Source organism: Colias philodice, chromosome 12 (genome assembly GCF_061535455.1).
Source record: "Colias philodice isolate Cphi_HAF_F1 chromosome 12, ilColPhil1 Martin Lab GWU primary, whole genome shotgun sequence".
In the NCBI taxonomy this organism is placed as follows: Eukaryota; Metazoa; Arthropoda; class Insecta; order Lepidoptera; family Pieridae; genus Colias; species Colias philodice.
This window is the reverse complement of record NC_143097.1, coordinates 3,467,455-3,489,670: the sequence shown is the minus strand read 5'-3', so window position 1 is coordinate 3,489,670 and position 22,216 is coordinate 3,467,455. Positions and strand designations below refer to the sequence as shown.

Sequence of the window (22,216 nt, the reverse complement as noted above, 5' to 3'; positions counted from 1 at the left end):
TAAATACCAATAGATACGTAACTATTATAAAATGTACTTAAACATGACACTAACAAGAATTACGAGGAATGTATATTCAATTTATCATATCGAATACTAGTTTGTTGAAAACATTGTTCATAGATAAAGAATAATATAGAACACTTCATTCTTATAAATTATCTATATATAACAACACTGAAACAAATACATATATATTAACATGTTAGAACCATAGTAAATAAATTTAAAAAGAATAACCTGGCTATTGTCAACGCAGTCAGTATCAAATTTTCTGAAGACAGGTTTTAAAGCACCATTGCTCCCGTTGCGTGTTTTGTTTTTCAGTTCACCGATAACTGAACCAAAGTTCAATCCAGCCGGTAATCCAGTTTGTTTCTCGAGTCGCCGCAACAAAAGAGGTTTTGTTTCTCGTGGCTGCTCCAATACTTCATTTATGCCATTCGTATCTTCAACATCGAATATTTTATTAACAGTATCGTCTGCTGGTTTTTCTATCTCAGACTTATTTTCAGTTAAATAACTCTCAAATTGAGGCGTATCGTTCTTAACAACTGGCGTAACATCTATATCTTTTGTTAGAGATAAGTTCTGAATAATTGATTGCAATTTGTCATCATTCAATACGGTCTTCTCTAAGAACTCGGCCAATCGCTCTTTTGGAGGACTGTCTCGCTTAACAAATTTTCTACATCTAATATTATCTTCGTTTGGCTTCAAATGTTCAAAAACACTGGGTACATTTTTATTAAAGCAGTAATTAATAACTTCTGTCTCTACAATTTTCTCGACTTTCAACTGGTCTTTATTTTCAGCTTCACTGACTTCGGGTACTAAATTATTATTGATTGTGTGTAAATTGTCCGTTTGAGACGTCTCATTTTCTTTTATGTCCTTTTTATTAACGCATTCAATGCTATTGTCATCTTGGACTTTTAATGAGGCCTGTTGTTTCTTCGTAAACACAAATCTCCAGACCAGGAAAAGGAAAGCGCCAAAAACAATTACGGCTCCGTAAAACATTTTTGTTTATTTATCACATCACTGACTAGAAAAATATTAGTGCAATAAACACTTTAAAAGTTTCTGAAAACGTTGCATTCTCTCAAGAACTTTATTAATTATTTCAATTCGTAGTGTCCTTCGTTAAAATAACTGTAAGTAATATAAAAGGCGGCAACGTTAACATGGCAAGACGCGGGAAACGGCGTATGAAATATCAGTATACGGAAATGAAGGCATTAAACAAGTTGACAGTCTGACGCACACACACTGACTGATCGAGACTCGAGAGGATATCTGGCAGCAGATAAATGTGAGTCAGACGCAGGTCCCTACAACGTTGGTAAACATATCGCTACACATAATATGACGCATCGTATAGAACGAGAAGACTGTGATGTAGGTGTGCCGAACGAACCAGTTGTCCATCTGTGTAACCTTGAGTAAAATGATACCACACCTAACAATAACAATGGTTTATTGACATTTTTATACCCGACAATTTATTGATGGGTTCATATATTATAAGGAAAATAACTTGTACATGACACGTACGTGATTTATTATTCAAAAGGATGCTAGGACTTCATTTAAAGATAAGTTACGGGCGTAATTTGCCTTTACTTGCTTTTGTACTCATAGCAATGAAGGTAAAGGTCTAAATTATTTTCCTCAAACGCATTGTTCAAAATGTTTGTAAGTCAAAATATAAGTAGCAACTATAAAGCTCCTAATATGCCAACCTGTCCCGCCATACACGTCGCGTATAAAAAAGGACTTAAGCCAATTAAGCTCCAACCTAAATATTTCAGATTTTAAAGCACGTTTCATAATCCCTAGCGTAAAAAGTTCACTTCCAAAATTGGAATAAATACCTGTAACCTATTACGGAGTGATAGAATATCTTAGATGAATTGAAGCGGTACTGTGACCTCAGGATCAACAACAATCACGTTCAATGGCAAATAAATAAACACTAATAAAAGTATGATATTGCGATACAATAACCATTTCAATATCAATGAAAATTGATTTCAATGTGCAACGAGCAACTTTGTTGCTAGAGATATAATTATGCAAGGAGTTATTAATTACTTTAACAGTAAAAATGTAAAAACAGTCTCGTTATCCTCGACTCTATATGGAATAGGTAATCGTGTCCTGAATACCAATCAAGGTACATTAGAAACTAACGTCCTCGATTTTAATCGTTTGATATAATTAGAAACTTATAATAAGGATGAAACAGGGGAAAGTATTACACTCGACCATTAGGGAGCGAAACTGCAGTTTAGATTATCTTTTACTACTATAAATAAACCTTGGCAATTTATTAACAGCAGATAGCGACGATATTGTTGCTAGATAAAACAGCGATAAGGCGTGTATCCACGACCATAATACATTCTTAACAAAATCTACTTTATGGCCCGAAGTACTCTGTATAAAACATACCAAACTTTGTTAGACCAAAATCGAAAAAGCGAACAAAAGAGAGTCGAATGGGTACCAATTATATCATGTGAGTTATAATTTCACCGGTTAAAAATAAATCGAGCCGTGTGATTACCGCGCACTTCTCTATTTAGTTTCGGTATGGTAGGGTGAAAGCGAAATTCACGTATAAAATTCGCCAAGCTTAGGCCTGCGCGCGCGCACCGCGATGCCGTCAAAACAACTGACTGGAGTTTGACCACCGACCGGTGCCAGATTGTCTGCCCCCTTCGGCTGCGGGTTAAGCACACCGCTTCTGTGTAGCTATTTAATTAACCGTGCAACAGTAAATTGAAACATGAGTAATTAAATTAAACATATTCTCGGAAACGAATCGAGCCGTAAGTAAATATATCCTTATATGGTGCAAAATTGATCGATCGCGCAAATGAATTAATTCATTTCAATTTTTGAAGGAGTTATTTTAATTAACTCGTGCGCCCATAAGTAGCGAATACGAAGAATAAACTGGAAACTTAATTAAATGGTGAAAATAATTCGACAAACTTCTTTAGTTCGCATTCAAATTCCAAGCGTAATGTTCAATATCAAGTTCACATTCAACAAAAGAGCGAGCACATTCTATACAATAATATACAATAATTTATCTTCAAGATCACCTTTATTACGTGTACGCAAATATTTACCTTGTGGTGAATAATTATTGCGGACATGTGTTACTATATTATAACGGACTTTAATAAAATTTGAATTAAGTGATTATTCATTTTTTGGTAGTAAAGTCTGACTAGTAAATGCACATTTATTTTTACATCGTTCCTTGTATGGCAATTGACAGCATTTCTTCGATTAAATAATATGAGGATAATTAGTGAATCTAGAATGTATTTCATGTTAATTTCAATTGAAAATAAGATTAAAATTTCAAGAAAGAGAACCAGCTCAAGCATCATAAGTATCTTTTATACAAATTACGAGAGCTCCAGTCGCGTTTTCAAACAAAATGACTTCAATTTAAATTCACTTAAGTTGACCTATTTTTCGAACCAGAATGTTTCTTATATTTTTTCACATTTCGTCAAGTCGTGTTTGAAATAACTCTGCATTGGTCCAAATTTATAATTACTCTCAACATCGCCGAAACGTAGAGTTGGCAAAGTCCTAGAATTCTAAACAGTTTATGAATTCCCCTGAAATAATTTTCGTTTCTCATATTTCTGAAAAGAGTACCTACGTCAAAATAACTGTAATTCCTTTAAAATGAGCAATTCTGTAAATATTTACCGTTCGCAACCGAGTTAGTTAAAATTTTCACGCTGTTAATTAGGTGCAAAATGCAATATTGGTATCGAAAAAGGTATGCAAATTCAATCGCTAATTACGTAACGTAGTATTTCTAACAAATAAATAATGAGTAGGTACTACAGATTTTTATAGTTTGATGTAAAATACTATATTACCTATATTCTCTTATTTTTCTCTTATCAAATTATCAATAGATAAAGATAATTTCGATTGTTGTAAAATTTATCAGTCAGGAAGTTTTGAAGGGAGTGAAAATTATCTTATACATTTTTGTTGAACGAAATATATTTGTATTTGCAAATAACATAATAACAATATGTTCCTTTAATACATTTGAAATATCGTATGCCATCTTTCCTTCGTCCATCTTAAGTTTTTTGTATCTTTAACACAGTATTGAAGCCTATATACACTCAAAACTCGAGTCAGGCAAAACCCATATGCGTGATAAGTTGAGTATTCATATACAAAATAAACCACTGAAAACACGATCGTGTATTTAACTCTGCATTATGTGTTGTTTTCATAACATTCGCGACTCTGATGTATTTTGGGAAATTGACACATACCAGACGTCTGATTATTATGCTACTACTATGTAGAAGAATGCATCATACATCAAACATTTATGCTTCTAGATTTTTCATACTGTATCCTATTTCTAAGCACTTGTGGTAAAGTACAGCGAAACTACTTGTATATCGTATGTGTTATGTTATATTTTAGCGTTTAGGCACGCACATCACCTATTTCTATCTATTTTGTAGATTTTTATTAAAAATTCCAATCCTCAATATGTCCCAGCATAAGGTACGTTATAAATTTACAATATTTAAACGCACTGATCACTTACATTATATTAATGTTTAATGTGTGTATTGTATATTAATATAATGGAATCAAGGAAACCTCTTGCACATATTAATCTTCCAAGAACGCATATTTCCTCAAACAAAAATTCCAATACCGAGCATTGTTCAAACCATTACATAAGATAGAGGGTTCAACGTGTTTATGGTAAATGTTTCCAATAAAAATAAACATAAAACGCATACCGTGCGAGTTCACCTCGCGCAAACCAGTCGGCGGAGTCGTGCTTCGTGACGCATAGACATACAATGTATAGTACATATTAAGTGCTGAGCTTTAAATATATGCAGATATATAAGTACTATAGCAAATGTCGTATTCAACAAAGACCCCGTTGAATGTGCTATAACTCGTTCATTCTTAAACTTCTTTATAATATTGGACTAGATTAGAACTTAGAAGCGCCACACGCAGCCTATTAACATCGTGGTGCTATTTTAGCGCTAGACTATCTAAGAAGGTAAGGAAAGCAACATTCGATAAATATTCTGCCACTATTACTTTGACTTACTATGGGTCTAGAAAAGACGGTATACTAACCATACATTCATTCAATTTATTTCAATATGCATAAATCGACGTACCTACTATACTTAGCTGTATCAGTTTAGTGGAAATCCTAAAATGCTGAGAAATAAATGCTTTTAAGTTTTAACACATGAATCGTTTTGTTTGTATTTCAAAAGAAAAGACAACTACAACTAAGTTTAGGTAGTGTACTGAGATATTATTGCGATAATGCATTTTTATAACTAACATTCTTCCACGAATGACAAACCATAGTGTGCAATACATATTTTACCGTATTTACGATAATATGCACAAGAGAATAAATAAATTGAGTTACTTAGGTGTTAATGCAATGCATACTACATACATAAAAAACAAAGATCAATAACAGAAAAATACAGCCGATAGAGAACGCTAGTATAGCAATACTAAACTGGATGTTAAGCAGTTCCGCGCGTTCCCGTTAGATGGCGTTGTAATAAAAACAGTTTTAACTTCCCATAATAAAGAGGATATAACATCTGCTGTTCCATTGTACTGCTACTTTGATAAGCATCGCGAACTTTATAACGACTATACTTGTGGGTGAAACGAAACGTAACCTATTAACATTAAGTCTGCTCTATCATTTCACGAAAAATATTGTATCATAGGTCAGTGCCAAGTTTATTAAAGCCTAACACAATTTTTTAAAAACCTATACATACTTTAAAATTTGTTCTTCTGCGCTTATGGTCATTATTAATAATTGTGTTATATTTTTTGTGGAATAAATCAATTATACGGTAGAGCTTTGTAATTTGCCGTTGATTCCAATGGAAGTTGAACACATTTCGTCACCCCTTATTTCTCGCATTATTTAAGGAAACAAACAACACCAATCAATTTCCGGCCCTAAACACCAATGACGGGTTGAGTGACAAACTAGAACAAAGGGATAATTCAGGTTAACGACGGTCTCGAGCAAGCAAGCCAATATATAACTAAAGGTTAAAGGCTAAGGGTTATTATGGCTTAAAGCCGGATTTAATTAGCGAAGACAGGCTAACAAAGAAGGTCGTTTCTGTGCAATGTTACAGTGATGTCGCCTAACGGAATTCAATTTATCGTGCGTTGTTTGATCCGGTGCCCTTGTGCATATTGACACTCATTTGATGGATGCCAATTAATTACAATGTGAAAGGAAAATCTTTGTGCTCAAAGTATTTCAATTTTACAGCTACTGTGTTGTGCACAATACCTACTATAGTAGGTATTAAATAGGTGTCTTACAGAAGGCCTTAAAATCAGTTCAGTTATAGTAGAGCCAATTTAATAGGCAACATTTGACGTCTATCAATTTTATCTTCATAGGGTGGTAACCTGCTTAAAAACATCGATTAAAGTGAATTAATCGATACGGACTTGAAACATTTGTCAATCGAACTTGAAACACATGTCAATAATTTATGATAATTTTTATTCCCAAGTAATCAATGCATTCGATTCTAGATGTCAGATTTCGATTTTTAGAGTAACGTCTCTGGTATTTAAAAAGAAAAAAGGTTTATTGACACAAAATTGTAGCGACGTCAGTTCTTTAAATCAGAAATTGTTCATTATGTTTAGAATGGTTTATCAGTAAAATCAAGTCCTAAAATTACTTCTATCGGTCATTATTATTATAAATATGTAATCGTAATTGAAAAAAGTTAAACAAATGTGCAGTTCTAACAAAACGAAATATCATGTTATTCTATGTCGTGGTTACTAGGTTACGTTGTTGAATTTTGTTGAACTGTCAAATGTTGCCTATTAAAATGGCTCTACAATAAGTTACTACGATATAAGCTCAGCTAATACATTTGGGTACTACAATACAAGCTCCACACAAAATCTAATTGCTCATACAAATTAAGACGATCCCATATTCTCACACACCTTTCGCTCCTCCCTACCGTGACGTGTCAAAAAACAACAATTCACCCCAATTAATTAATCATTACAAACAACGGTACAAACAATTTGCAAAGCTATGACCCATGCCTCTAATTAACAAAATACCACAACACGGAAATGTCAGGCGCATCATTAGTCGCTTTACATACTACATAGCGACATAAAACAAACGTTGCTATAATAATTTCATGGAATACGTGACACGCATACGTTTATCCGCTATGAATTCAGATACAAAATGATGTGCAGAAAAAACAGATCATTATTATAATATCCATAATAACTTGGTCAAAATATAAATTTTGTAAATTGACCAAGTTTTTATTCCTACACGGTTAGATGTTGCAACAATAGGTAGTTTAAAAAAACTAAAAAACACGCTTTTTATAGAAATCCGAACTAAAAAATAGAAAATTTTATCAAATTAGTGTATTGTCATCGGTCCTCAATAAATCTACAAAGTTTGAACGAAATCTGGCCGTTTAAAGTGGGTCAAAATCGCGCCCAAAGAAGTCGGTTACAAACAATCAAACATACAGGTGAAGCTAATATAAAGCGTGTAATATTGAGCCAAATGATGATTGTAAAAACTATGATATGTTTGACTTTAATCATTTGTGTACTTCTAAAACGAAGACAAGGGATGCAGGACCACAGTATAATACTGTGTGCAGGATATTTGATGTGGCTAAGAAAACAGGTCCCTGGTTGCATATCCAATGCTTCCAGTATTCGATTCTCATAGCACATGATATAACCTTATTCATAATTATTGGTTTCATATTATCAGAAGCGCATCAAACAATCGATTAGTTTATTTGCTAGTTTGCTAGTATTGCACAATCTTAACTTATACCAGGCACGGGACGTCAAAGGCCATGGTAAAAATTCAAGGGAAAATTGGGCACCAGACAACAATCGATTAGAACGAATTGAGACGGCATAGCGTGCTTACAATCTCAGCAGTTTCGAGATATCACAGCTTAGCACGACCTTGAACTATAGCTTATTTAGCGACTATTGATTTTAAGGCCCATGTTGGGCCGTTTATTCGATAATCGCAAAGTTAAGGTTGCCAATAATGTTTATTGTGACCTCTGGTAACATTGTTTTTATATGTTTAATATTATTCAACTGAAAATAGAATATTTTTAAATTGAAGAGTTTAGCATTAAATAATTTATTTAACGTTATTGCTTACAGGTAATTTTTAAGTTAAATCTTTATCTAAAACACACTCTGATACCCACATTAATGCTAGGTACTTTATTTGCAACATTTATTTTAAATTTTCCCTTTCCATTAAACCCAATTGATCTTCCTCATCTTATAAAATTTATTTTTTATACATAAGCAAATTGGAACCGGAAGCGACTGTTCTACAATTATTCGAATGATTAAAAAAACCCTTTCAAATTTTGGTACTAATAACTATCATGTTTCTTATTTCCTCTTCATATTACATTATTACATCCTTGTAATTTTAATATTAAATTGGTTATTATACGAAATCGCACGTTCAATCTTCGCAATATTACGGCATAAGTGGAAATAAACATTGTATAGCCAAAATTAAATTTTATTCTTTCAAATAAATATGTACATTCAATTATATCCAACGAACTAACAGAAAACGAAATTAAATACCTACAATGTTTCTGATTCTGGTCATAATCTTCTTTCTTATATATAAAAATGAATCGCAAAATGTGTTGGTAAGCGCATAACTCGAGAACGGCTGAACCGATTTCGATAATTCTTTTTTTATTATATTCCTTGAAGTACGAGGATGGTTCTTATGTAGAGAAAACGTAAATATGTACCACGGGCGAAGCCGGGGCGGAACGCTAGTATATTATATATATATTTTATATACTGTGATCTATGAAACTGTGATCTATATATTTTATTTAAGCAATAACACATTTAATTGGATGGAATGTTTATTATTTATTTAAGAAATAATAATATTGGTTGTTAGTTGATACAAATATAAGATTCTTAAACGTATTGGTAGGTATTTTATTTGACCACATAATCAAATAAATTTGATCGTTTTAATTTGTCACTATAAATTTTCCAACTATATGTTCTCTTTTATAATACATCTTGTAACAGATGTTATATTATGTACTACATATTGCACATATATAAGGGTGTAATTTACATCATCAATACGTGACTTAAGACCGCCTCTATAAAACAAGGGACCACTCAAAACTGAAGCACTATTGAAGAGTGAAAACAATAGGCTGATAATAGGATTTTTCTTATCGTACAAACAGGGCACTTGAACACATACAAGAATCTTACGTGTATATACAGTACACATATGCATGTATTACACACACATGCATGTATTGCACACACATGTACGTATTGCACACATACACATGTTTGTGTACGCAAACTTAGAAGAATTTTATATAAACACAGCACACATGTATACAAGCGCCTCGGTAGACAACTAGGGTTTGCTCAGACGCGCAAGGTCAGCGCTACGTCGAGGGTGCTTATAGCACTTACGAGCTTGTTTGAAAAAGTTGGGAAAAACCACGACTCAAATATACCGCAGGCTACACTTTTTTCGATAGTTTCTCTGCGAAAATTGTTGGGGGAAAATTTTTAATTGAATTTTTAATAGCTGTTTGCTTTTTTGCATTGCGGAGGCTTAGGAGGAAAATTAAATTTACGTTTGGTGCAGTAAAGGAATTTGAATTAAAATCAATATTAATTATTTTGTCCCCATAAATGTACACTACAATTTAAATATGTACCTATATCTTAACTATATTTGTTAGAAAGTCATACCACCCATTTTTTGTAGACCCTTCCTTCGTTTCATCCAACATACGAAAAACTCTTACACCATCGAGCTTTTAGCAATCTCTTTCAAATAAATACAATTTAACATAAAATAAACAAACAAACCGTACTCACATTGATCCTATTCTTGGCTCGCTCGATCGCCTTCGAGTCGTCTCGCTCCGGGCTGAGCCGGCACACGCGGGCGCGCCAGTCGTTCGCGCCAGCCGCTTGCAGCGCCGCTAGCCTGGAAGGACGAAACATAGGTTTTAGAAAAATACGATATTATAAAGAAAATTACAAAAAATTGAGAAATGAGAATTCAAAGTAAATAGGATAAAAAAGTATCAACACACAGACACAACTTATTTGCAAACATTTTGCAGATAAAATTTCTTAATCGCTTTGTTACGAATAACAGTATTGTGACTCGAATGTGCCAAAAAATATTATCTTGTTAACTTATGATATATAAGGTGCTTCTGTATATGGCAAAATGGATATGCTATTAATACAATGATATCTTACTCTATTATTATTATTGAGTTCCCTGCTTTAAAGGGATAATTGGTACTGAAAATTAATAAATTGCCTACTGGGTAAACCAACAACATAAGATAATTCCACGATTAGTAAATATGGTAAATTATTGAAAATACCTAATTGATTAATTATTAAATTCATAATAACAGTTTATATATTATAGCTCTCTGATCTCTGTAAAACAACTCTTGTGAAATGTTGTGAATTGATAAAATAATTATTTTGTAAGAAAAAATGTTTTAAAAGGAACACGTCCTGTCCTTTTGCAGGATATCGAGATGGTAGCCACATTTGTTTCACTGATCGCATGCCTTAACTCACAAGTATGTATAACGTATCGAGTACAGGCTAAGATTCTTCTCTGAATAGTCAGTCTTCAACGAAGACCGAGCCAAGACCTTCACTAATCTACACTAGCGTGCTAATCATAGCACAAAGCCAGTCTATTCTATCAGAAATGTTAATCTATTTATCATCATAGTTTATATTATAGCGGCATATACAGAGGCCTCAACGAGTAATTCATAAGCACAACATTGGAAGCCATAAAAGTCTTATAGTTTCTGAATTGTAAACTTGTCATTACAACAGATAAAGTTATCTAGACAACAATTTATGACTGCACAAGTTTCTGTAGTTGCGTTGCCGACTTTTTGAGATGGAGGTGCACTCTCTTCTTGAAGACACTCAAGTTGTAGACATTAGGAAATGTCGCTGCGGGGAGGCTATTCCATAATTTGGTAGTGCGTGGTAAAAAGTTACGAGAAAAACGCACTGTACTCGTACGCCAAAGATCTAAGTGGTGAGCATGAAACTTTGCCTTGTGTCGGGCAGAACGATGGTGGAATTCTGCGGCAGGTATCAGTTCAAACAACTCGTCAGAACACTCTCCATTGTACAGACGATAGAATACGCATAAAGATGCGACGTCTCGTCGTAAAGCAAGTGAATCCAGCCGATCAGTAAGTGCCCGGTTGCCGATAACTCTGACGGCTCTTCGTTGCACGCTATCGAGTGGAAGGAGTTGATATTGTGGGGCGCCGGCCCAGAGATGGGAGCAGTATTCCATATGAGGCCGTATTTGCGCTTTATAAAGTAAGTGTTTTCCTTTCCCAAAATAAAACTGGCTTTAAAAAAAATAAATAACAGTAGACCGCAGCTTTCTTAGCATTTTTATAAAAATTATTTTGTATACCAAATGTCTGTCAGAGAAGTTTGAAAAATAAAATTAAAATGGTTTCTCAGACTACATCAAAAGGACTATGAAAAGTCCTTACTTTTCATAGTCCTTTTGATGTAGTCTGAGAAACGAGGGACTTTGCATATTTATTTGAAATTTTAACATGTTAAGCCTACAAATTATCGTTTTTTTCGTATCATATTATAATTTAGTTTCCTTTGCACACATTTACATACTTGTTTACGTTTAAATAAAGGCTTTTAGATAGTCACACTTTAAATATGTATCTAGTAAATAACGCTAAGCCGCTTTTAGTATTACCTATTTGAACAGACAAAGCTCCATGCTACGCGTGTATTACAATTGATTACTTCAAACGCACTATTCAATCGGCTTATCGCAATATATGCGAACACATTTACTTATAGATAAGAGATATATTGCTTTTCATTTCTACTTATATTAAACCATTGTTGCCTTTCTTCTGTTATATTCTCATCTTCGCATTAGGCTTAAAATATAAAAAAAAAACTTTCTCTAGGTACTTTCATCACCAAAGTAAAGTTTTGTAAAAATAAGTAATCAATATACTTATCTATAACTATAAAAAAGTTAACAGCAATGATGCAGAATCAAAAAGATCACATTAATTCGAATTCTATCTTTAATATATTATAATCTGTATCTTAACATCTTACTAAAAAACTCACCCCGTAGTTTTAAACATGGTTAATTAAAAAATTCATATCAAGCGCATAAAAGTCAACCGAGTCTTAACAAAATCGACACATCAATAATACAAGACCATTAGCATGCGCAACTCGCGCCGTATCGCCTAATTCATAGAACAATAACACTACTGATAAGCGTCGATAAGATTATATACAATGTGCCGTTCGATATTCTATCCATAATGCTTCACTAATTAGTTCATTAGTCGGGTAATCTTCATACGTAAATACAACGGTAGATAATATACTGTATGCATTGAGTTTAAGCTAACTGGAATATTTGTGTTAACTACATATTCGAATTGGAATTTGGATTATCTGGTTGTGTAGTAAATTATCACATTGCATACTAGTAAGTTATTCAAATTCATATTGGATCTTATGTCTTATTGTGTGTTATTACTTATTACTTATGAATGATTACGTTACAAAGTTATTATTACAAATATTACGCGTCTATATTGTCTATTTTATGACACCATAAAGTCATTCAACATTTTAAATAGATAAAAAAGCTTCCTTATCAGTTTTACATTGAAATTCCAACCTATAGATAAGCCGATTTAAAGTTATCTCAACAAAAAGCTTTATAAGCTTACAGAGGCGATATCGCTTTTATGTCATTCAATACATGTATTCGGAGAAAAAATAAATCAGCTACTAGCTATATTATGCCAATAAGATATTCTTTATCATGTTCTAGTAATTCTTCTATAAGCTTTTTATCTTTAATACCTACTAATAAGAAAGCGAAATACCATAACATCTTACGCGCATATAGGTTTAAAGACTTTATTACTCATAAAACAATAGTTCACTTAAATCCATACTAATATTATAAATGCGAAAGTAGCTCTGTCTGTCTGTCTGTTACTTAATCACGCCTAAACTACTGAACCAATTTGCATAAAATTTGGTATGAAGATATTTTGCCACCCGAGAAAGGACATAGGCTACCTTTTATTGCGAAATATGTACCACGGGCGAAGCTGGGGCGGACCACTAGTATCACTATAAAACTAACCTGAAACCATAATCAAATTACGTACGTAAAGTATAAGTATACGACTATACGTTAATCATAGAGATCTCACCATTCATATAAGCGTAATTGCCATACAATACTACTATTCAAACCTAGCTGGCTACAAGGAGCTGACAATAGAAATAACTTCATCGAATATAGAGTTCAATGAACCGCACTATCGCGTCAAGTGTTAAGAGGAAATGTAGATTAAAATTAATTACACGACACCTAATACAAGAGCACTTGTATGTTGTTAACTTTCGCAATACTTAACATAATAATATCATGTCTAACGAGATAAATATAAATAATATTTTCTGCTTACTCCGATTATAAGATTAAAAATAATTATGTACATTTACACGTAAATCGGATTCAACGATTACCTACTCAAGTTAGTAATATCATAATTATCACTAAAAGTTATTGAAAACAATGATAGTATTATGTATAATGCTTCTTTTCTTCTTAGGACTATATATTTCACTTTATTTTGCTTAGTTTTTATACAATACTCACATTGATATTATTTTTAACATTGCAAACAGCACTATGCTACTCATAAGTACTTGAAAACGTTTATAATAAAAGTTGCAAGTTTAAGGAAAACTTTTCTTTATAATGACTTTATAATACTTTTAAGCTTGATTATTTGCTACGCAAAGCGACCATACAATGGTTTTGCATACAAAACCTTCTCTAGCACAGAAGACGTAGTTCTCTGATACTAAAAATGCAATTTCACATTCTACGTATTTACGAATAAGAAATAAGTATGTATATACAACGTCTACGATTAATCTCGTAGTAGATTTATGCATTATTTTATTAAACTAACACAATATATTCAATCAATCTTAATCGGTATTTTGTTATTTGATAAACATACTTCGAATATGCAATGATCCAGCGCGCGAACTTAGAGAGGATAATCAAAAGTCTAAACATACTCATCCTAAACCAACCTCAACCTTTCCGCATGTAAAATTTTAGATAGGTATAATATAATCCATTATCTCTCAAAATCTTATAAAAACTGACCTCTCAGCGATGGTGCCTCCCCGATGTGGCATGTCGGCATGTGTGGCGCTCCGTTGAACCCCACCGCCGAATCTGTCAACAAATATTGTATTTTTAGATAAAACTATCTATAAAAAATGTCATTAAGTTCAAATATACCAATCTTTCTTTATTGGGAATCGGGAAATAGCACAATAAACACTGTTCAATTCAGGAAATATGTTTGTTATTTATCCTTACTAATATTATAAATGCGAAAGTAACTCTGTCTGTCTGTTACTCAATCACGCCTAAATTACTGAACCAATTTGCATGAAATTTGGTATGGAGATATTTTGATACCCGAGAAAGGACATAGGCTACCTTTTATTGCAAAATATGTACCACGGGCGAAGCCGGGGCGGACCACTATTGTAGGAATAAATTGTCATAATGTAGTGTGTAAGTGTTTTAAGAACTCTTTTCTTATATATAAAAATAATCTTAAATTCTACATATTGTATGCGATATTATAAAACACGTAATTACATATTCATTTCTAACAAATCTTCACCCAAAAAACTTATAAACAAATATCTCTATAGCGTCCTCAGACAGCGTCTTTCAATCGAAAAATTCTGACAGACCTATCAAAATCAAATACATCAACATTGAACAAAATCCACACATTTACCTCGGCTGTTCGAATTTATCTTTCAAGCTCTTGAAGCTGTACAGCCTCTCTTCAACCTGTCGCACCGACAGCATTTTGCTTATTGCACACATTGCATATTTTGCACTAACACGACACGAAATTTACTCTTATTATATTTATTTTATATTAAAAAAGATTGTTTATAGAGTGACAAAGTATGACATTGTGTTTGGGACGACGTTCGTTCGATAACTAACCCGCCAGCGACGCATCCGTTCAAGTTTGTTTACGTCAAAGGGCTGTGTTGTCCTGTCAAATAATAATAATTGTGTGTTTATTTGGAGCGGACTGTGGTTGAATAGTTTTCATCGTACTTGTATCGGGCACGTTTGGAAAATAAAATGTATAAAATTCATGACAAAATTTTAAATATAATTTAATAGACATGTTTCATTTTCCTGATAACTAAACTTATATATTAAAACAGCTGATGATTTTCTACTATGAGTAAGTATATTATGGTATGTTAATTTTTTTATAATTGCAATCCAATATAAATAGATTAGGTATGCTTATTGTATTGATTGGAGTCCGTTGCACTCATCGGATATAACAATTGACATCGCAAAGTCGTAAAAAAAGGTAAAAAGAGGTTTCAAAAGTAAAAACATGCAAATCCGTGACACAGTTAGTGTAATACAGTTAGTTTACAATTAACGGTGCGATGGAGGAAAACGGCCGTTTCCCACTGATAACTCGGCCTCACGTTCGCTTTATCCATTTAGAACATAACTTCCTCTGTGGTATTAATTTTTCCATGACACACAAACACACATGAAAGTACATATATGCGCAATAAACACTATGTGAACGACCGTTGTTCTAACCTAAAGAGGTTTTTTTGCACGCCTCATAAGCGAAGCGTTGAGGTGGGTACTACTGTCACTTCGCGCAAAACATCTGATTTTTCAAACTTAAAATGTCTTTATGTATCATACATTGCACTTGTAAGATAATACATACACACACATATTAAGAAAAAACACTATTTTTAACGTTCATGATATTTTTGATGTCATTTTTGTTATTTAAACTAGTTAAAAAACAGTTTAAAAAAGTTCTGTCTTGGACGTCCGTGTGTCTGTATGTGCGGATCCTTTTTCTTGTTAACACGATAGCGACCGAAATACTTTACTAATCGAGTCTTTTTTTTTCTCTTACGCTTGAGTATGCTCAGGAATAGAACCCTTTCATTTTTCAGGGTCTGATTCGATGTGGTTTAATTGTTATTAATAACATTAAATAAACAAAAATAATAATTAATAAATATTTATTAAAAAAAAAATATGAGGCGTGCACTTTTGGATTTTCCAAATTATTTTATTTTATTACCACGAAACAGTTTAAATTCTTCAAATTCATCAGTATCATCAACTTATATTATTCACTGCAGGAATACAGACTATGTATAAAGATCAATGAATACATTTATTAATTTTACGATATGATTAAATATTTAGAAGCTAAATAATGTAATTTTTAATATATTTTTTTTAACCTCAATTGTGCTGTGTACATACAATTTGGCTGGCATTTTACCGCAACATGTGATTAAATTTGTGTATAATTAGTCAAAATTGTCAGCTGTGATGTGTACCTATTTAAATAAATAAATAAATAAATAAATAGAAGCAGATACATTAATTACATGAGTTGGTAAGTGCCTACACTCAAACTCAAAATATGGTACCTTATCTATAATTATTTATCTATAATTTCGCTCCCAATTTATACCTGATTAGTTTAAAAAAAAGGATTATTATTTGATAGTTACAAATAAATGAACACAAAAACCGACATGAATGCAGAGGAAATAAAATAAACAAATTGCAACACAATGAAAAATGCTTACGGATTATGAAAAACAACGCTTTATGATTTAGAGCCGGCACCATAAAATCTAGAATTATAATCATCCCCCACTGTAAAATCCTATCACTAAACATTATTCTGTTTAAAAGTCTTCACACGTGACTTACACCTTTAAATATCCACCAGCAACAACTAAAACACTATTCTACAGCTTCTCAATAATTCACTATCCACTATTCAAATACATTTCATTCAGACCACTTTATTATATCTTTTTCTCGGACTTAAACAAGAATACATACCGTAAAAAAGCAAATATATAATACTATGAACGTAGAGCCGAGCGCGCCCTACCGCAAGCGTGTAGCGACTAACGTAGGCGGGCGGGCGCTTTCGAAGCCTATCGCTGAAAACGCCTTACGCACGTTTTTCGATATGTCGTACCGTTTTTACTTAAAAAGTTAGAGTGAAAATGTATTTTAACGTTTATATTAGTGATTTAAAAGCTTTCAAGGCTTTATGTATGTTACTTTATTGAAAGTGTATATTCACGTGTGTATCAATGCTATAAAGAAACTTTTATATAACTTATGTGGCACATTTAAGTGCTTACTTATATTTTTTTCATTAATAAATTTTTAATAATTTTATCGTTGTAAATTGGATGCTAATAAAATAAATTGTAAACGAGTAAAAGGTGAGTTTATTTAGTAGTCATTTGCGAAGGGGAATAACCTTAGCAATCGAAAAGTCCTTTGATTGGCTTCACAGTTCATGCATGCATCGATATATTCGAATTGAAAACTTTTTCACATTTCAAAGTTAAGCATCGAACATTTTTACGATTAAAAAATAAACATACATTTTTTCGTATATTTCCAATATCAATTACATACATAAAAATATGATATACATTTATTTAGACAAAACCTAATCTCTTTCAAATACCAAATACATACTTGCCTGAACTACGAACACATTCTCAACCCAATATACTGAACGAAAAATGCCACAAACCAATCTTGTACCGTCCCTACTCCACGTTTCCGTTTAGCATACGACAAACGCGCAGTATTAACAATGAAACCTTCCTACACCGTCTCCGGCCGTACTCAGACTTCATTGTGCTCAAACAAAGGGAAGCTACGCGGCAACGCGTCGCTCATTAAAACATACTAAACACCGCCAAGCAGACGCCTTGCTGCACTTCTAAAACTAACCACGATTGGCTGGGATTTAGAACTGGTGTACATAATAATTGAGCTAAAGCCTCTAGGGTTTAAATAATATGATAGACGGGTAAATGTCATTTGTATCCTGCACGCTAATTCTATTAGTTTTGGCATCATGTTTGCCTTTGTTCCCGTGGGGAATACGAAATCTACAATTTTGAAATTTTGCGCAAAAATATGTATGTAATGTATGAATATTAAATATAGGTACAATAATATGTTTGTATGCAATAGATTGAACAATTCATTACTTTCTATATTTTAAATTATTTCTTTCGCAAATCAAGAGACAACAATAAATCAAATAGTATCGAATACTATTCAACCCATCCCGTAATCCCCAATTTTACACATTACAATTTATATTTCATTCACCCACCATACATTCACACACCATACTACTACGGGACAGGTGACGTATCAATTTCCCGTATACGGCGAACGTAGAAAAGCGCAGTCACCCACACACACACACACGTAAGTACCTACGTATATCGGCACACACACAACGCAACGCGTAGGACATCGCCCGTCGCGTCGCTTCCCAGGCGTTAATCCAGCTCAATCTAGACAATGAACTTATCGCTAAATGTTTAGAAGGCAAAATTGCTTGCTATATTTTATGTGAATGCTTTTATTATGCCCAGACGAAGATTTAATACAATATTGCTGCGAATATAGTTTCATACAGAATTTTTCTTTTTTATGGCAACTATCTATTTATTATATTAACGTTTGTTTATAAGGCAATATTTACTTTTATAAAACTAAAACACAATTACTCGTCATATGCAGCACATTACACAATCAATTTATATTTCCATTAATGAAAGAATTAGTCGCTTCGTAACTTTTTTTATTTAAAATTCACCATAAAGGATAGAGATAGTCCTCTTACTATATTCGATCGCTTTAAACCTACCAAACAATAAACACATTAATCGCTATCAAACTGAAATCACGTTCAAATACCGCTGTGTACGAGTACGTGCGTTCATAGTTGCACCGGGGCATAGTCCGGGATGAAATATGTTTGCGACGGGAGTGCGGGGCTTTTCCGGGATACACGGGAAATATCCCCTCGACCGGAATTCAGCTGAGGCACGCAGACTGTTTTATGAAATTGTGAAATTGTTTTTGGCTAGACATTTTGTTGGACGAGTTATTTGATATCTCTAATGAAATTATATTATTCTAACTTAGTGTTAATACTTTCCTTTATCATTGTATTTTTGTTTAAGATTATCAATTCACAGTCTCGTAATATTTATTCCAATAACAGCAGGATTATAGGACATATTAAATAACACATTATTCATGTCACCAATAAACCCCACATTCGAATAAATCATAATACAAGCTTACTTAAGCTCTATCAATACAATAGATTGTGAAACCTCAATGATAATCAATTTCTGTATCGTCTCACCCGATTCCCATCCTGATCCATATAGCACTCGATATTAAGGTCAGAATTGTTCAAAGTGCTGGCAATTTAACAGCAAATGTTTGTGTAATTGAATCGAATCGATGTTCGTGGGTGTCATCGCGGTCGTAAATTAATACATGACCACTTTAATCTGATCTTTAGTTTCACTTAAAGCTCGTAACGATCGCTTTTGAGGCAAAGAGAACAACATAATTCACTCATTCCCCACAACATATAGTTATAACATAGCTATTTCTCTTCAATCTTCAGTATGAATATATGTAATTATTTCATTAAAGCGATAACTATAAAAACAGCCTTATATGACGTGATGCGAGTGTCTTAAGAAAAATTGACCAAGAAGAAAAGATGAAAGCAAACTAACAATATCGTCTCGTGAAAACTAACAATAAGTTTAACATTTTAACATTACAAAGACGACAGATTAAAATACGATTTACGCTAAATTATCTCTAATTCCGCGAACATAATAAAATAAGTTTCTACTGCCTTATACTTATAAGGCATATATTAGCGATCACTAAAGATAATACCGCTTCCACTATTAACGCAAACAGTTCCTTATGGGGCTTTAGTTTGCCGATTCATTTATCTTGTTATGTGCATTAAAAGCTTTCTCTGTCTGCATTTGTACGGATCATGTAACGCGAGTCACGGGCCGTCATTAGTGTACAAAATTGCCTATTACGATGATTATATACGCATGACTGCATGAGCTTATAATATGTTCAGCGTGTTATCCACTGCAATTTATGTATAATATAGGAACTGTTAATTTTTCTACTTAATACGTTTTATATGATGGTACGCGAGCGTGGTTACAGTTCAGGTGAATTTGCAGTGACCCAAATATTTGATACTTACCGACATTTAGATAACTATAGACCTAAAGAGCTTAAGAATACATTTTTATTGTTAATCTCTCAGTTATTGTTAATTTAGAATAATATTTCAATATTTACTTATAAACACTAACGCGAAAATAGGCAATTTAACGAATTAATGGTATTGAAAGTAATCCACGAATGATTAAAATAATAGATCGGTCAAAAAATATACCTATATTACAAAACACATGCAAATTATTACCAAACACACGAAATACCTATTACATAAAACTCTACATTAATAAAACAAATAATAATTAAATATTAATTTCCATAAAGCAAATGGAGCGTCTCGACTCGCGTCGTCCCAAATACATATTCAATATAAAGAGCAATCACATTAACAAAAAAATCACTTCACAAACTCAACGACGCAGAAAAGCAAAACAAACTGGCGAAAAATGAACACGCGATAATTAGATAAGCGCAATTACACCGATAGTGCACTTTATCGTGATGCTATCAGCTCTGAAATTATAATGCGGTCGAGATATCGGCAAGTTACAAGAGATCGTCATATTACTGAGAAATTAGGTTATGAAAAGATAAACGAAAAATTCGAAATTTCATTTATTAAACATTCAAATGCTATAAAAACTGAAATATTGAACTAAAATTATGTTAAACAAAGCGTGTCATACGTTTACCACATCTATTAATTAATATTTATCAATATTTCGAAAGCTGAACATTTTATTTCGATGCGCCAATCCCAGGCATCGATTTCAGAAACTCGTTCACCATTGGATATGATATTTGAATGCGATTTGCCATATACTGATCAAGCCGGGGCGGACCGCTAGTATATAAACACGAAAGAAAGTCATGTTAGTTACCTCACTTATATAACTTATGAAGGGCTGAAAAGATTTTAATTCTATCATCGTTGATAAGTTTAAATTTTGAAAAATATTTAACAGGGCAGACCCGGGGCGAGCTGCTAATATTATCTACCTACATGATATAATCAACAAGCCTTGTTGTGATTTGGTAATGGAAAGTGTTTTGGCGGCGATACCTATATAGATTTTGTAAGTTATCATGTTTATTATCTGCTAAGAAAACAGATAGTTCAATGCAAAATTATAATAAACGATAAGAAATTGCAATCAAGCCGATAAAAACGTATTGTATGCGTGTAACAAAAAACTTCATAAATGGACAACAACTCCGGCACTACAACTTAGAAAACAGTTTCAACTATCAAAACAAAATTATTTCAACTATCAATACACTATAGGAAATTGCAATCAACCTCATAAAAACGTAACATTAATCCTATCAAAGACTTTAAATTGGCAACATCTCTTAATATAATAGAACCCAAACAAATATTTTTCTCCAAAATTGTCTACCACTGGCCAATTAATTTAAACGCAAAAGACCCCTTATCCACAACACAACGTACCAGTGGTCAAAACCATTGAACCTATAAATCACAACGAGTCAGCAAGCTCAAATTTCCAGCCCCTATGGAGGGCCGCTGAAAGCCATACATCATATAGAGCTATTTAACAGTGCTTTATCGTTTGGAAACCTGCACACAGCTATAGACAAGCGATTTCACCTGTTATTTATTACCCGTAAATAGATAGACTAGACTACAAGCCCGCATAGGACAAAAATATGGGTCAAATGAACCACCAGGGGACATATCTAGAACGATAGCAGAGCAAAAAATAATAAGATTCATCACTATGCCGTCACTTGTAAGCTGTCCAACTGAGTGCAGAGGAGAATTGAAAAGTACAGGTA

The 22,216-nt window shown here is 33.0% G+C and overlaps 1 protein-coding gene across 5 annotated transcripts in view; it reads right to left on the bottom strand.

Moving 5' to 3' along the window:
• The window catches only part of LOC149483860 (uncharacterized), a 167,890-nt gene that overhangs the window by 16,712 nt on the left and 128,962 nt on the right, over positions 1–22,216 (bottom strand). For all 5 annotated transcript variants that reach the window (XM_089701316.1, XM_089701317.1, XM_089701318.1 and 2 more), the window contains 2 exons: positions 14,408–14,479; positions 10,021–10,132 (listed from right to left, as the gene is read on the bottom strand). In XM_089701316.1, the coding sequence (XP_089557442.1) occupies positions 10,021–10,132; positions 14,408–14,479 (184 nt within the window). The remainder of the gene's footprint in view (positions 1–10,020; positions 10,133–14,407; positions 14,480–22,216) is intronic.